Source organism: Lepidochelys kempii, chromosome 3 (assembly GCF_965140285.1).
Source record: "Lepidochelys kempii isolate rLepKem1 chromosome 3, rLepKem1.hap1, whole genome shotgun sequence".
Lineage (NCBI taxonomy): Eukaryota > Metazoa > Chordata > Testudines > Cheloniidae > Lepidochelys > Lepidochelys kempii.
In genome coordinates, this window is record NC_136382.1 from 84,954,594 (window position 1) to 84,972,996 (window position 18,403).

An 18,403-nucleotide genomic window follows, 5' to 3' on the forward strand; every position below is an offset into this window, starting at 1 on the left:
CCTTTTCTGACCCCCAGGACCATCAGTTCATGCCATGAAGCATGAGGTTTTCTTAAAACTTATTTTTGAATGCATAACTTCAAATATTGGTGACTAAAATGATCTTGTTTTATTTAAAAAAAAAAACATTTACACTATTTGACTCAGCAGATGCTGCCTGAGAAGGAATGCCGTGAACAGTTTAATGCTTTTATTTAATTAAACAAGTTAATTTGTTTTAGATTTCAGTATTCTTCTGAACACAGTAGCACAGATGGACTGCCTACTTTAACACTTAATGTGATTCTTTCATTTGAGGATGCCACCATCAATAAAAGTTCTTTTTATTTTAAAAAATAGAATTTAAAAATAAAAATATCTACATTAACATTGTTATCATTTAGATTTTAAACTGCACAGAAGTCTGGAAACTGAAAATATGTAACTCAGCCACACTACCCATATATTAAGGCATGAAAGTGATCAGAATATAAAATACTACCATACAATACATATGGACTGAGTTACTTTTATTGAGGGAACCATAAAGAGAGGTTACTTGCCTTACAGTAACTGGAGTTCTTAAAGATGCTTTTATCTGCATGGATCCTAATGTAGGTATGTACATGCATGAGCCCAGAATATTTTACCCAGAAGTATCTGTTGGAGCTGTGCATGTGCCCTATATGCTTTCATGCCCCCTATAGCAAGGGCACACACACAGCTCCAATAGAAACTCAGTTCCTTCACCAATATGAAAAGTCCAGGTAAGGACTCTTATCATTTACTAGGTAAGGACTCTGTATCAGTTACTCCTGGGGGAATTCTGTGCCACCGTGTACATGCAGAAGTCATGTCCTGCACCGAATTTTTTTTTTCTCATCAGAAAATACATTCTGCTGGAAAGTGCTGCAGTTACACTTTTCATCCACCAGGGACACTATTGTGCCAGAACAGAGAGCAGCTGCTCCCAATGGGAGCAGCCCCAGATGCGGATACAAAAGAGAAGAGGCTGCGTTCCTCATAGCGCCCTGCCCATGGGGCCAGGTCAGGAGGCATGGGATATAGGGGAACAGACAGTGTGGGGCACATGGGACTGCTGGGGGCGGGGTGTCACAGACTGGGGTTCAGAAGGGCTAGTGGGGGGACAGACTGAGACAGGGGCTGAATAGGAGTGGAGGTGCAGGGACACATGAGGCTGGGGGGAGCAGGGGTGCAGGGACACTGGGGACAGGGGAGGGGTGGCTGAGAGGGGGCAGGGACACATGGGGTTAGGAGAAGGGGGTGCAGGGACTTGGGGGAGAGGGTGGCTGAATGGGAGCACAGGGTCACATGGGGATGGGGGAGGGGTGTTGAATTGGGGTGCAGGGACACATGGGGCCAGGACCAGATGTGCATGGCTAAATGAGAGGGGCAGGGGTCAGCCAGGGTCTGCACGGGGGGATCGCTAACAATCCCTCCCCTCGAAAAAACTGTTCCGTACTTTTCCCACCCACACCCAACAACTCTCCCACTTCGCATCCAGGCTCCTTCCCAGCAATTACTTCCCTCTCCCTCAGCTCTTCCATTACCTCCGAGTCCCCCAAGTCTTTGCACTGCTTCTCGGGGCTGCAGGAAATATGTATCTGTATTGTAGCAAGCAGGTCTGTTGAGGGAACTCCCCGTTTTAGGAATACATAGTATAGAACAGAATCTTTTAACTCTCACTCATGAGTAGTGGAGCTCTTTCTGCTCAGCTGATCTGCCAAATAATTCTGGGTACCCAGGAGATGGAAAGCTATTAGCCCAGCCCAATGTTGGATGCACCAGTCCCATAGGTATATTTGATTCCTGACAGAAGGGGATGATCTCATTCCCCCTTGACTGTCTATATAGTGTATAGGTGTTGTATTGTCCATTACGTTTTAGGTAGTGGGCCCCTGAAGGAGAGGCAGAAATGCCTTGTAGGTTAGACTAACAACCTTGAGCTTTGGTACATTTATGTGTAACCAAGACTCTGCCTTGGAACACTTAACCTGAATTTGAAGAAAACTCAAGTGTACCCCCCATCATAGCTTGGATGCTGTGATGGGGCATGACTCACCATTGTGGCATCTCCTGCTGGCTGTCCTGGGAATTAGGTTCGTCCACCCGTGCGCGCTTGTCTGGTGATGTCTCACCACCGTCACTTCTACTCCAGGATGTGAGTTGTCTCAGTGATCACAGCGTTCTCTTCAGAACACAGCTCTCTGGCTACGTCACAGTCTGTTCTCCCCCTTTCTGGGGGGACCGTAGTCCACTGTCCAGGCACTTCCTTGGTGGCCAGTGGGAATGGTGTGTGGGGGGGTGGGACCCGGGCACACCCACTACTCTGGGTCCCAGCCCAGGGACCCTGTAGATGGCAGCCACGTGCTGCATCCCATCCAGCCCCACAGTCTACTTCCCTGGGCCACGTCCCCGCAGCTCCAGAACCTTCTCCACCCTTGTCTCAGGGCCTCAGCATGCCCACAGTCAGCCAGAAGCTCGCTCTCGCTCCCCTGATCCTGCCCAGCACTGCTCTGTCCAAGTTGCTAGCTGCCCTCTGCCTGTAAGGCAGCGAGTCCTCCTCCCTCCTCGAGCTCCAGGGAGTGACTGATCTGCTCTGCCTGCAGATCTGCCCAGCTGCTCCTTGTAGCCCTCGCCAATATGCTGTCTCCTGCACAGTTTCCCATGGGTCCTCCCCAACTGGCTGCCTGTTGCACAGTCTCCCTAGGGTTTTATTAACCCATTAGGCTAGTATGGGGCAGATGTATTCAACACCAGAGGCTCCGAAGTGGGTGGAGGATGAAAGCAAATATACTGGCAAACATTCAGAGGGTTTGTCCACCAAAAGAGAGATGATAGCGCATACTGAGGATCTTCTATAAGTAAGTCCAAGTTGTGCCTGAAACTGGACTTGGCTGAAACTGACCTCAACCAACCTTGGGAGAGGCCAGAGGTTTAACCTTGAATACAGGGTCATATTATGTCCATGTTGCCATGTGCCTCAGCAAACTCAGGCGTGCTTTTATTGAGGTTTTTGGATGGGAGAGGAGGTTTGAAACGATATGGGTCATACAAAATAATCTCCTTGGCTATCAACTCAGCCTTGACCCTTGGCTCCAGTCCCTAACTACTGACTCTGGCTTAACCTCCTCCAGTCCAACCATCTGTGTCTTTAACCCCTGGACTTGATCGCCCAAGCCTTAATCCCTGATATATGATAAAGTAGAAATCAAGTTACTTGAGACCAGTCCAAAGCATAAGATCTACAACAAGTGGGGCTCCTTTGTAAATCCCTTTCAGGAACCAAACAAAGAATGAAGAGAAAATCTGGAAGGACTTCTATTGCCATAAGATGAGGAAGATGCAAATGAGCAGAACTTCTCCATTAGTGGTACAGATTTCTGAGGTGTTACCACAGAATGAGGAAGTCCAGACTCCAGTCTCTGAGACACCAATGCCAGTATCATAGAAGATGGTTGCAGGAAGATATTCATAATCACTACCCTTATTTCTGGTATTAGAACAGACTTAGAGCCCACAGAAATCAGAGAAGTGTCTAGGAGAGGAGGCGCTGGTTCTGGGGTAATGACTATGTCCATAGATGTTGTAAAAAGGGTCTGAGTTGCAAGAGGAGTGGGTACCAGTGCAGTTGGTACCAAACTCAATTCAATATAGAAATCTCAGATGAAGGGACCTTCACAATAGAACATGGTACTAACAAATCAGTAACAGATAGTACCATTATCCCCAGTTCTAAAGTAGCAGTGTTGGTCAATGAGGATTGTCACCTTGGTACCAAAGCAGAATAGCAAGTTTACACAATTCCTAAAGAGATATAGTGCTGATCTGCCTTAGAAGGAGTCAGCTTGGAAACATTAGAATAAGACTTAGATTTCTTCTTAACCGGTGAGATAGTGTTTGGCATCAAGCACTCTTTTGCCTGCCTTGAGCAGCAGGAACCACTGACTGACCTGAGGATGATAAAAGGGAAGGCTAAGCATGATTTTAAGCAGCATGAAGTTTCTTAGAGCCAGAAGATCTACCAGCTCCCAACGTAACATCTCTGGTAGCCAGAACACGGGTAGATACTAGCTCCAATACAGCAGACTGTTTCCATGGAGGAACTCCAGAGTCTGAAACACTCTTAATTGATTTTTCCATAAGAAATACCTTTAAGTGGGCATTGAGAGCTCTCTTAGAGAAAGATTTGAAATTTTAATGTTTTTCCACAGTATGGGACTTCCCTAAACAAAAGAGGCATCTAGCATGTCCATCATGCGTGGGCATAGCTGATTTGCAAATAAGGCAGATCTTAAAACCCAGAGATCAAGACTCAGCCCATGATGTGCAGTCCAGTACCAAGGGGAGAATCAAGAAAAAATTGTTTATTTTTCCCCACTAGTCACCAAATAAAATGTTAACAAATTAAAAAAACAAACAAATAAACCCCCTGTCCTAAGATACAATAGGAAAGCAGATGGACACTGTGTAGCTCTGTCATGGGCACTAAAAGAAACAGAGTGGTGGCTGGGGCTGCTCCACCATTTATACCCTTGCTGTAGGGGTTTAAAGGGGCACACTCAATGCAAGGGTGCCTCCTTCTGGCTGCTCTGGGGCTTAGCATCTTCTGGGTCTAATTCCCTCTTCTGCCACTCATTCGCACACCTTGCTGCCTCCCTCTCTCCACTTTTTCTTCATGGCTTGGTCATCTGGCCAGGTCAGTACAGTCCTCCCCTTCCAGGGTAGCAGAGTCCTATTGGACAACTGTCCCAGGCAGTCTTCTGCTCCACTGCCCAGGCTATACCGCTTTCCAGGTGGCTGATACGAGAACCCAGGCCCACCCTCTACTCTGGGTTCCAGTCCAGGGACCTATGACTAGCAACTGTGGCTCCAAGACCTCACTCCTACTTCCCTAGACTCCTTCCTGTATCTTCTAGCTCCTTTCTCTCTGGGTTTACTAGACCAAACTCACTCCTCCCAGGGAGTAACTGCAGACTACTTAACTCCATAGTCCCCAAAACACCTTTTCTCCCAGAGAGTGACTGCAGACTACTTCCACTGCAGCCCCCTTCTGTTGCCAACTTCCTGGCTTTATATCAGCGCTGCTTGTTCCTTCTCAGCTGGGCTTCATCATCAATCTGACTTTCATATGCAGGCCTTCCCCCAGGTGCGGCCTATCAGGTTAATTACCCTAATTTAACCTGTTCTGCCTTGTGTGAGGTGAACACCCCATAACAGGGGGCATGAAGACACATAGGGCTCATGGGCAGCCCCAAAAGACACAGCTAGCTAAAAGATTCCAGGCTTGCATGCACAAGGCACAAATACCTACAGTGGGATCCATGTGGATAAATACTTGAAGAATTTTGAATTTTCTGATTTTATTAATCTATAATTTTGTATGTTTAATATACACTACAATATATATTTATGCTTTCAATTAACTGAAAAATTCAGGGAAGGAAGAATATAGTACTACACTGAATCAGACATAACACAAGCTGGCGTGAAAGTTCTGCCACAAAGCTGTGGGGGAGAGAATGTTCCCGCTGGCCAATGAACACAGATGTGCTGATGAGCTCTGAGTTATTTCCAGCTGTTCCTGTTTGGAAGAAGGCCATCACAACGTTATGGGCTTTTGAGGACCACGAAGAGAGAAATGGGAGTAATCCTCTTAGATCTCTGCAAAAATACTGATACCTGAATTGGTCAAGGTGTTCAGTAGAGAGTAATGTGAAGTACTCCTTCCCCCAGATGCTGAGTGGCTAAAAATGAGGGCTAAAGTTTGAATCCCAATTTGTAAAATAATTTAAGCAATGAAACAATTGCAAAGAGATGTTATTAAAATTATATCAGAAGATACTTGCTTTCATATTTGTCTTCAGCAGACTCTACAGGTTGCTGATTTTCTTCTTTTAATTTCAGCACCTCTTGCAGTTCTCTCCTGAAATCAGAAGATTCTATATCTTTATGACAAGTTTCAGAGTAACAGCCGTGTTAGTCTATATTCGCAAAAAGAAAAGGAGTACTTGTGGCACCTTAGAGACAAACCAATTTATTTGAGCATAAGCTTTCGTGAGCTACAGCTCACTTCATCGGATGCATACTGTGGAAAGTGTAGAAGATCTTATTATATACACACAAAAAGCATGAAAAAATACCTCCTCCCACCCCACTCTCCTGCTGGTAATAGCTTATCTAAAGTGATCACTCTCCTTACAATGTGTATGATAATCAAGTTGGGCCATTTCCAGCACAAATCCAGGTTTTCTCACCCCCCCACACAAACTCACTCTCCTGCTGGTAATAGCTTATCTAAAGTGACCACTCTCCTTACAATGTGTATGATAATCAAGGTGGGCCATTTCCAGCACAAATCCAGGTTTACCAGCAGAGAGTGAGTTTGTGTGTGTGTGGGGAAAAAAAGAGGGGGGGTGAGAAAACCTAGATTTGTGCTGGAAATGGCCCACCTTGATTATCATACACATTGTAAGGAGAGTGGTCACTTTAGATAAGCTATTACCAGCAGGAGAGTGGGGTGGGAGGAGGTATTTTTTCATGCTTTTTGTGTGTATATAATAAGATCTTCTACACTTTCCACAGTATGCATCCGATGAAGTGAGCTGTAGCTCACGAAAGCTTATGCTCAAATAAATTGGTTAGTCTCTAAGGTGCCACAAGTACTCTATATCTTTATGTGTATGAAATATGGTTGAAACAAGTTTCAAACATTAAATGCAAGCGAAAATGCAGAAAAATACTTTTCAATATTAAGATCCAGTTTGGCAAGCCTGCTTCTTCAAAGTGATTCATTACTAAATAAAAATCAATTATAATTTGTGACCTTTCCTGGATGTTATCATTTTGACAAATAAACTAACGACTGGGTCCAAAGAAAACATATTAGCTAGACGATCTCCCCACACCAAATGTGGTTATCTGAGTTTAGTATTCATCAGAGATTAACACTAAGGTAACAATGTATTGGAGGACTTTGGACCTAACAGAACTATTCTTAACTTTTTTTTTTAGTGCACTGTGTTAATGGATCTCCTTAATGTAAAATAGATGTGGAAATTTTTGTGACCATAAAAGCAGTGTATGTTCTTGTAGAATATATTATCTTATATCAAATGAATTCTTTTTATATTTTATGCATTCACATGTTACATTTTACCTTGTTTCTTCCTCCTCTTTTTGCTTTTTTAATGCTTCATCTGTAAGTCTTTCCAAAATCTTAGAATTAATTTCATCTTTATTTGTTAGGTACAATCTGCGTAGTAAAAATATTCCTGCAATACAATTACACAAGAGTAATATACTTTTGGTAGCAATATAAAACTACCATCTCATTAGAAGGAATATGCTTTTAAGGTATGAAATCCCTTTTATAAATGGTTGACAGCTTAGAGACACATTTTTAAATTTTAGAGAAGAAGTGTGTGCCAATTTAAATGACAGATATACCACTTTTGAAAATTTTAAAGCTTTGTTTTCAGTGCCAACAGCCTAATAACTTGAGTGTGGGATATGGCAAGGCTATGGTGGGGGATAAGTATTGAAATTTTACATTTGTGTATGTCATATTTTAAACTGAAATTGTTGTTTTTCTAGCTTGTATGTGTGCCCATAGTTTAAGAATGGCAAAAAATGTTTAAAAAATCATGAAAAAAATATAAAATCCATGAATCCATATTACTGGTTCAGGGTATGCAGAAATAAAGACTTACGTCCTCAGTTCTGCAAAGCTCTTATCCATATGAGTAACTTTATTCACATGAGCAGCGGCATATCATTCATTTGGTTTGGCAAACAGATACAGGGACACATCGTTGGCAGGTATATCTCCATTTAATTAAATAGAGCTATGCTGATTTCAGGGGTTCTCATAACAAAACTGTTAGTGCCCTCAAAGTGCCCTCAAAGTGGCCATCTACTGTTGCTGGTGGCTGCTATGACAATTTTTCCTAAAATGCTTCATTAACTTTAGGAAAAACGAATACATATTTACATGTGCATGTCCAAATCATAGTAACTTATTTATACAAGTGTTGGGTTTTTTTGCAAACTCAATAATAAAAACACAGTTGTCTCTATTCTTTTCTGGACCTAAACAGAATTCAAACACAAATAAGGTACTTTGCATGTTCTTGGCTTTTTTGTTGTTGTTTCTTTAGTTTTTTTGGTTTTATTTTTTTAGACTTGCTAGCTAATAAGTCTGCTTCTACTTTTCACAGCAGCAGACTTGTTAGCTAGCTGGGAGGCAATAAAAACTGATATTAACAAACATACAAATATCACTTTCACAGCAGATTTACTCAGTCCTGGCAAGCCAGGAGACAAATTAAGCCTTAGATGAGGAGGTAGGAAGGGAGGCAGTGGGGGGGGTGGGTGAGGCAGCAAGAACCAGGGGTGATGTGTGAGGGACCGGGGGACAGAGCCCATGGCTGGATCCCACCGCTGCATGGCTGGAGCCTGACACCCACAACCCCAGGTCTGAAGCAGGAAGCCTGAGCCCCACTGCCCCAGGAGGTGGGGAACTCACACCAGCTGTCTGCTCCTCTAGCATTTGTGGCTCCAGAGGGAGCCAAAGTCCAACCCCTCCTGGTGGCCCAGGGGAGCGCTGCTGCTTTATGCTCCCAATCACCACCCAGAAGGCTGTGGTGGCAAGAAAAGCCATCCAGCCCCTACTGGCCGTATTTGAGAAATGCTGATTTAGACCAACTGAGGGTGTGGTCTATGATACAATAACTCAAAGTGTTCTAGAAATGCAGAAGTGGGTTATTATTTCTATTAGAAGATATAAGTGGAAAGCAGACACAGAATGTGTAAAAATTTACCCCAACAAAACATTTAAAATAGTTAAGGGGATACTCCGCTAATACACCTATAAAAAAGCCAGAAACTACTTAGTTTGTTCCTTAGCCATCCCTTGATTTGGATTTCTCCACATTACCTTATTCATACCCAAACACACAGGGTTCCTTTATCACCTCCAGACAAAACATGCAATTTTTAACTCTGTCTATATTGGAATGGTTAGAAATGTATGTTATTTAGTTGCTGGAAATACTGAATTGGTGCTGCATTGAAGAAGATAGTTTGTGTATGGTATAGATTTTTAGTTGATTGTTGTGTTTAAGTGTGTTGCTTGTTTGGCTAATTGTTAAATAGCAGCAACTGTTTTAAGTGGAAACAATTTGTAACAATAGTTAGCATTTTCAGAAGCTACCATTTGTAATGTTTCTAATAGAGTTATTTAGGTGATGTGCTGAGGAGGTGTGACATTATCTGATTAAATATGACCATGTAGATCATTGTTGCAACCACTGTTATATAATTACAACAAATCTTGTACAAATTATGTCAAGCAAAGTGTCTATGGAAAGGTTATGATTTGCTGAATATGATTATGCAATTTGTATCCATGTATCATTTTTGTATTTGAAGTTATGAGCACTGGCTCTATACCTGTATTTCAAATATGTTTATTCCTGGGTAATATCCACAAGGTATTTAGCCTGCACATCTTGAAGGGACTATTCAAATTAAGTGGTTCATCAAGGAACACTTAACTCACAATGGACCATGGAAGACGCCTATCTACACTTAATGGACTTTCCTGCTGTGACTAAGCAAAATCATGCATGGACATGTGACTTGCCCATGTGACTCCAAATACCATCTTGCTACCTGTAATTTTCCACTAGCTGTGCTGAGGGCTTTGTTTGAAACAATGGATTTCCCTCCACATGGCAGAAGCTATAAAAGGCTCTGGAAACATCTCCATTTGGCCTCTTTCCTGCTCAAACCTCTGGCCTATGGACTTATACTAATGGGAGCATTCTAACCAAGGGATTGAGGACCTTCCAATGATTTGGAAGCAACCAGACACTTGACTTAAGACAGCAGTTTATTTCATCACTGCTCCAAACCTGAATCAAGAACTTTGCAATTATTGTATGTATTTGATTCCTTTAACCAATTTTAACTCTCACCTTTCTTTCTTTCTTTTTATAAATAAACCTTTAGATTTCAGATACTAAAGGATTGGCAACAGCATGATTTTTGGGTAAGGTCAGAGTTATATATTGACTTGGGTGTGTGACTGGTCCTTTGGGGACCAGAAGAACCTTTTATCTGATGAAATTGGTTTTAAAGAACTCATTGTTAAATCTAGTGTTTTTGGTGGTGCTACAAGGACTGGAATACTTAGGGAAACTGCTTTTCTGACTTCTTATTATGTTGGATCATATTAAAGAAGTTCTGTATTAAAATCACAAATGAGTTTGATTCCCCATAGTTTAGATTCCAGGGTATTACTAATTAAGAGGTCTCTTGGTTTTTGGTACTGTTTCTCTCCCTCTATGTTTGAAACTTGCAAGCTGCTAATTGTGTTAGTCTGTTCTCAAAACAATTCTTTGTAATAACAACTACTCACACAGAGAGACTCAAAGTAATACTCTGTAACAACAGAAACAGCACCCAGAGACTCCCCGCCCTTTTGTTGTATTCATCTCGCTTTGTTAACAATTGTGATTAAAATAGAGATAGAGGATGTATGTGGATGGATGCTTGGTGTGGATAATAACTGAATGATCAGGGAGGTGCCAGCCTAAGAATCCAGTGTCCATCGGCTGAAGAAGGCGTCAAGTGGAAATAACCAGAGGACCCCACCCCCCCGGAGGGCAGACTGGAATCCACCCAACAGCCTCAAGAATGGGAGAATCAAAGAACAAGATAACATCTAGCAGCACGGAGCCGTCAGGAATGTGCTATCTGCTGATTGATTCAGCAACAGCATGATGAAGCAATTCCCATAGACTGGCATAGGAAGAAATTCCTATAAAAATGGACTCTAGAAAGTGAGAACTTTGGGGTCTGATTCTGCAAACCAACTTCCAGGAGCATCAGATGAGCATCTGACAAGGCCCTGCTCCCTCCTCATGTCCAGGCCACCTGGCCAGTGGCTTGGCATGAGCAACTCTAAGGCTGGTAATTATAACAACCTTGCAGAACCTGTGTGTGTGTGTGTGTGTGTGTGTGTTTGTGTGTGTGTGAATAAATATGAGATTGAATGGAATGTTATAGCTATAACTAACTGCTTACTATGATAACAACCTTGCAGAACCTGTGTGTGTGTGTTTGTAGGAATGAATGTGTGAATAAATATGAAATTGAATGGAATGTTATAGCTATAACTAACTGCTTACTATGATTCTTTCTGTATTCACAATAAATGTGGTATTTTGCTTTTTTCCCTTTAATAAGATCCTGCTGGTTTTTATTTTATTGGTATAACAGTTAGCCAGTGTGGTGAAACAGAAGTTTACTTTTGTTGCTGGTTTGGTATATCTCACGGGAACATAACCACCAGTTTTGGGGTGTGTCTGCCCTATTTTTTGACAGTTTGTCCAGAATTTGGTATTCTCAGCTGTGACCCACTGAGGCACAGTTGCAGGAAGTGTGCTGTTATGTTTTTCAATATTTAGGTTTGGGGCTGGAATTATGTGGGCATGTTTTGTGTGGAGTCACAGGGAGGAGACCTGCATTACAGACAAAATTATTTAAAAAGGCAGGGAGAGAAATGGATCCCTTTTGATATAGAGGCAAAGTCCTACAAAATTGCTAGTGGGACACAAGTACACTTTAACTCACATTTCTTATAACAATACCTCAAGCAAAGACATCAAAATTGGGAAAAGATTTTCATTTTTATGCTTTAAAAGTAAAACATTTACTAACCATTTTTTTCTATATTCTTCAGACAGACAACAGTGTCAGGTAAGAGGCCTTTTTCTGACAAGGCTAACCAATGCTCTGATGTTATAGGATAGTTATCTAGTACCCATCCTCCTTTTTCTGGAGCCCCAGGAAACCTGTCTTTGTTCTTCTTAGTCAGCTGTTACAAAATGTTGGATTTAGTTGTAAAACAAAATGATATAAATACAATAATATCAGTGAATTGTTTAGAAAAACAGACAATATAAATTCTTTCTACTCACAAAAAATGTGAGCTGAACTTTGTGTTACAGTTTTGAAGATTTCCAAGATCAACAAAATGGTAGTTACGCTTTAAAAACTGCGGTAGCTTAAGTGGAATGAGCATTACTGTTTTGAGAAGGAAACACCAGTTTCCATATTAATATAAATCATTTACACTCAAAGTATCATTTACAAAATTCAATAACAAACAATAAGAAGATGTGGACTTCTCTTAACTATCTTACTTCCTGGCCAAATAAAAGCTAAGATCCCTCTTTAACATCTAGCCTACACTGGATAAACTCCTTATATGATGTATGAGAAAACAGGAAAAAGTAATGAAGGAAATAGACTGGTTTAGGTAAAATTCATCACTTTTGGTCGCAATGTTAAAGGAAGACTCTGGAAGGGCATCTACTTCCACTGTTTTAGTACAACTAATTTCTTTGTGTAATGTACATAATTCAAATTCAGAGATGGAGAATATTGGAAGTTTCAGGGCCAAATCTAGGAATCTAGTAACAGCTCTCTTAATAATAGGAGACACTTTAATTGCTTTTATATTATTTAAACACTTTCCCATTGAAGTGAGGAGAAGGATAGAGAAAGAGAAAGCTTTTGAAAGTTCAAGATGACTGATCACATTGAGGTTGATAAGGTTGAACTTTATAGTGAAGTTCTATACCTGATTTTACATTATTCAATATTTTGGTCAATGATCCAGAAGTAAATAAAATATCACAGATGATGAAATTTGTAGATGATACAAAGATTGGCACAATGGCAAAGAATGCTGAGAACAAGACAGTTATATAAAGTGATCTGGATTGCTTGTTTAAGCTATTCCATTCAAACAAAATGTATTAAACAGATCCAAATGCAAGGTTATGCATCTAGGTCCAAAGAATGTGGAATCCAGACCAGTGAGTGGTTGTGTCACCACCTGTCCTGTAACCCTGTATGCCTTAAATCCTTTGCTGCTGTGGCTCACAACCCACACACCAACAGCCAGCAGACAAGTATGCAGTTCTCTGAAGTGTTTGTGTGCTTTGCGTTCAACACTCTGACCCCTGCAGTCTGCCTACAACACAACAGCCCAACTCTAGTCTCTATCACCCAATTATCTTAAGCAGAGGTGATATCAGACACACTCCCAGACCTGAATTTCCCCAAAACCATCTTCCATGAAGTGTCCAGCCCTCTCCTGGACCACTCAGAGAAAGAATAATGTTCCTTTGCTCTTTTAAAGAGAGAACAATTTGCAGCTTACCATATTAACTGGAATTAATTACTTCTATTCAAATACAGCACTGTATTAGTTTAGATTAAAAGTAAAACAAGTTCATTAACAAAAGGACATAGCTTAAGTGATGCCAAGTAAAAGAAATAAAGGTAGAGATGATTACAAGCAAATAAAAGTAAAAATATGCTTTCTAATAGCTAAGACCTAATTTCAGCATCTTATAGTCTTTGTTCAAGATTTGTGAGGAAACTATCTTCCGTTCCCAGAGATTTCAACGCCCTTGGCAGGAATGTATCCTGGAAAGTAGAAACTCTGAAAAGGATATAGGAGTGATAGTGGACAAGCAATTCAACATGAGCTCCCAGTGCAAGGCAGTGGCAAGAAAGGGATAATATAATCTTAGATGTATAAATAGGGAGTAGGAGTAAGGAGGTATACGGTATTGGTGAGACCTATAATAGAATACTGCATCCCGTCTTGGTGTTCACATATTAAAAAGTATGTTGAACAATTGAAGAGGGTTCAGAAAAGAGCCACAAAAATTATTTGAGGTTGGAGAAAATGCTGTACAGTAAGAGACTTAAAAAGAACATTGAAAGCTGGCTTCGTTACGATGTGTAAGTACCTTCATAGGGAGAAAATACCAGTTTCTAAAGCACTCCTCAAGCTAGTTGAGAGAGGCCGAACAGTATCTGCTGAGAGACTGCAGAATTGGAATTAATTTGCAAACTGGACACCATTAAATTAGGCTTGAATAAAGACTGGGAGTGGATGTGTCATTACACAAAGTAAAACTATTTCTCCATGTTTATTTCTCCGCCTCCCGCCACTGTTCCTCACACGTTCTTGTCAACTGATGGAAATAGCCCATCTTGATTATCACTACGAAAGGTTTTTTTTTCTCTCCTGCTGGTAATAGCTCACCTTAACTGATCACTCTCTTTATAGTGTGTATGGTAACACCCATTGTTTCATATTCTCTGTGTATATAAAATCTTCCTACTGTATTTTCCACTGCATGCATCCGATGAAGTGGGTTTTAACCCACAAAAGCTTATGCTCAAATAAATGTTAGTCTCTAAGGTGCCACAAGTACTCCTGTTCTTTTTGAGGATTCTTAACTCAAGCCCCAATTCAAGAAAGCACTGAAGCATATATGTAAGTTGATCCCTATTCAAGAAAACACTTACGTACTTACTTAAATCCCATTGAAGTCAATGGGACTTAAGTAGGTGTTTAAAATTAAGCACATGCTTAAGGGCATAACTGAAGTAGGAAGCTTACACCGTATCCACTCTCACTGATCTAACAGTAACCCTAATCTTTTCAGAGTTTGGCCTGGAAGTTATCCGTTTTAGAAGAAAACAATGGTGAATTCTCATAGGCTGATCCTAAAGTCCTTGCTTAGGCAATCATTGGGGAGTTTTGCCCAAGAACTGAAGAAAAAGGCTTTCTAATAATTGATTTAAGAACCTGTCTTAGATTTCTATGTTACAGTCTTAACAGTGTAGTAAGGAAGCACCTCTTAATTCACTGTTATAGCTATAAACATCAATACAGCTCCTGAGTATGATGGTATATTATACTGTACATTGCTTAAGGGCCATGTGGGAGAGATCTAAGCCTTTCTACACTGCTGCTCTGAAATTCCAATAGTATCAGAAGGTTTACAGTGAAACTAAAACAAAAATGAATATAAAATTAATAAGTTTGACATTCCTAATTAAAAGGCTACAAATATTACATCCTAATGTAAGCTAGTCTACAGTATGTTTTGGGTCAAACTGAGACTATATAACGTGAAGTATACTAGATTTACATTTCAAATGTACAATTTGAAAAGTAAATGTTGCCAAAGGAATACATAAAATATTACAAGGAACTCTTAGAAATGACATTTGAATGTTTTGGTACTGGTATTTTTACCTCTGTAATGGCTTCCTCTAATACTTCAGCATATACTTCAGCTGGTAGCATTATTGGAGATTGTGCTGCAATCTTTACAGCTTCTTCTAACAAAGCTTGAACTTCTGGGTGATCAGCAGTTACCTCTGACTCTGATGTGTTTCTTGATGTATCTTCTATTGTGTTTGCAAGGAATTAATTAATAATAAAGATCGCTTATATCTTATATTTTACACAGTATTTTTCATCTAAAAAGACTTATAAAGCATTTTACAGATCTTACAAATGAGTGTGTACGTCCTATAAACAGGAGTCATTTAAATGACCACCAAAACATAGCCACTTCTTAGGTGGAATGCAGCAGTCATTTAACAACACAGCAACACTACACAACAGTTTTGAAGAAGTTACACAACATGAATTGAAGAATATTCCCTCAAAATGACATTTAATAATGACAACCGAAGACCTTGATTTTATGTCTCATTCAAAAGATAACCTCTTACACAGTATAATGACCCCTAACACCAGAAAGGGCATTAGTTCAATATTGACTCAGTGAGAAGAGTGATACCAACTGAATCACCACTACCACTTCCTTTAGCACCCTCAGATCTTCTCTTGTGGATTTCTAGTCAAAGCGTTAACTTGCTCTGACCCAGTCTAGTATGTTAGAAATAACAAAAATCACAGCGCAAGGTGGCACCTCATCAGGGGTAGTAAATTATTTTTTGTTGAGGTCAAAATGTTTTGGTCAAGATATAGTCAAGGTCCAGACTTCAGAGAAAATAATAATGATAATAAGTTAAATAAAAATTTCAGGGTCTGTTCAAAAGTGTCTGGCAGTCCAGATTTTGCCTGCGGTCTGCCTATTGACTACCCTTTCTATAAACTATAAGGTCTATATTCCCAAAGATTGACTAGCACTGTGCATTCAATCATTCATTTATTGTACAACAGGAATAAAGATCATATATTGAAATGATTAAATATTTTAGGAGGATTTCAAGATCATTAATTTTTCCATATGCCTTGTTGATAAAATAGTAACAAATATATTGTGAAGTTACTATATAAAATGCATGATGTATTGTGTGAAAACTAGCATTTGACAAAAATGTCAAACTCACTTTTTGTAAAACTAATTATATCAAGATTTTTCATTATTTGTCAGTGTTGAATTTTTGTCCCACAGAGATCTAAACGTTATCAAGATATATCTGCATTAAATTATAATCTCTTTGGTCCAGAGACTTTGTCTTCTGTCATATTTGAACATTGGAAAACAGACAGACATAATTATAATAATTAAAAATATTAGTACCATTTTGTTCTTCTGTGGTTCCTTCTCCATCGGTTTTGGATGTGGAAGTATCCTCAGTGGTGTCTTTAGTATCCACTATAGTTATCAAATATCATAACATTAAAATAATATTCTGATTAAAGGAAAAGATATTTTTGTCAGAAAGTAAAAATAATACATTTTGGTAAATCTGCATTTCCTTTGTAGAGACTTCTGTGTTACACAATAAGCAAGCATATTACAATCAGAATACTACTACTTCAAGAATAATGTTAAACTTATTAATTATATTTTAATGTAATCCAGTTTATGGATTAATTTTGTAATTGGCAACTCTTGCACAATTTACTAAGGTGTTTGTGAGACTCAAGTAATGGTTATGTATAAGGGTAGAATTGCATTTCCATGACATTGCTAACATGGAAACAATACTGCTTAATATTTTGTTTGCAGTGCCATGTACTCTGTAGTAAGATGGACCTAAATTGTGCTGCAAAGTTTCTAGATATTGTAGTATTCTGGTGAAAGTTGTGTAACAGTTTCAGATACATTTTTAAGTTTGAGAGTTTTATTGAATTAAATATTAAAAAATAATAGTCCAGTCAGTACAGTAGCTTTTATGTTGTTTATTTTTATATTGAATTCAGGGTTGCTTTTTTACAATGTTCCAATATTTTCAGTTTTTAATATGTTATAGGTCATCTTTAGGTTTAAAAGTTAACATTAAAATGTGTGAGACAATTCACGTCGCTCAAATCTATTGTTTCAGGCTGGCTGAAAAACTAAGGGAGACTCCACTGCACCTGTTTATATATGGTTCACATTTTTCAAGCTTTTCTTCCCAACCATAAGGACAAGAAATATGGTGTTTTTTTAAAGGAAAACTCAGATTCTGAAGCACTACTCTGCAGTTAGAGATGAATTCTGTGCAAATTATGTGGGTGTGGAGTCTGAAGGGCCATGATCACACATTTGAAAAATTATTTTTCAAGTTATTCCACATACTTATACAAAGTGTTCACAGAGAAATCATCCACTAAACATTCTTCCAACAGTCTACCACAAGTCCCCACTTAGCATACTCAACGGATATTTCATCATATTGTAATGTCTTTCAGTGATACAGGAAAAATCATGGGCCAAATTGGTCTAATTCTGCTGAAATACTGGAGTTATACTAGAAATTAATTTGGCTGCCTGTGTATTATAGCAAATGGAAAAAATAAATCAATAAAACATTATGATTGAGAAATAAATCACACAAAATCTGGAAATCCAAAAAGTTACGGTTTCTAACACAACAACATTGACTCAGTCACATGGAGCGCCACTCAAAGACTACTGAAATCAATGAGAGTCATTCTAATACTTCAGTGGGAGTTGGTTTGGATTCATGGTCCATCCTATGCTCCTTTGTATACAATAAGTTAGGGAGACTTTCCTTATTCAATATTTACTTGTACTTTGAATTGGACAATGTTTTTTAAAAAATGTATAGTACAGGCTAAAATTAAACCCAGCTTTGTTGTGCTCAGGTGCCATACCAAGAGAACATGGGCAGAGAATGAAGTTATTTAAAAACTCTGGTTATTAAATCATTGAAGGCATGTTTCAATCATATTTTTAAATGCTCATAACTTGTCAAGTTTTGAGAATTTAAAAAACATAATAGATTTTGACTAGGCCACCAAAAAACACATGTCTAATCTAGGGACTCTGTCCCTGACAAATTTCAAGTTCTAGCACCTCAATGAGAAGAGTTAAGAGCTACTGAAAGATAATTACAATTTCTTTTTAAACGTCAAAAGGTGTATTCCCCTCACCCCCACCCACTGTCTTCAGTCTCAAAAGCTGCTGAACCATTTTGGTTCAAAGTTTCAGAAGGATTTCATTCTCAATCATAAACCAGACACGAAAAGTAATAAAACCAAAAGATTAATGTTTGAGTAAGTTATAAGCAACTGACAAAGGCCATTTAGAATGCT

At 39.4% G+C, this 18,403-nt stretch overlaps 1 protein-coding gene across 1 annotated transcript in view; it reads right to left on the reverse strand.

Moving 5' to 3' along the window:
* The window catches only part of AK9 (adenylate kinase 9), a 239,386-nt gene that overhangs the window by 135,812 nt on the left and 85,171 nt on the right, over positions 1-18,403 (reverse strand). The window contains 5 exon segments of the mRNA XM_073336992.2: positions 5,850-5,926; positions 7,160-7,274; positions 11,728-11,884; positions 15,137-15,291; positions 16,440-16,514. Coding sequence (XP_073193093.1) covers positions 5,850-5,926; positions 7,160-7,274; positions 11,728-11,884; positions 15,137-15,291; positions 16,440-16,514 — 579 coding nt within the window.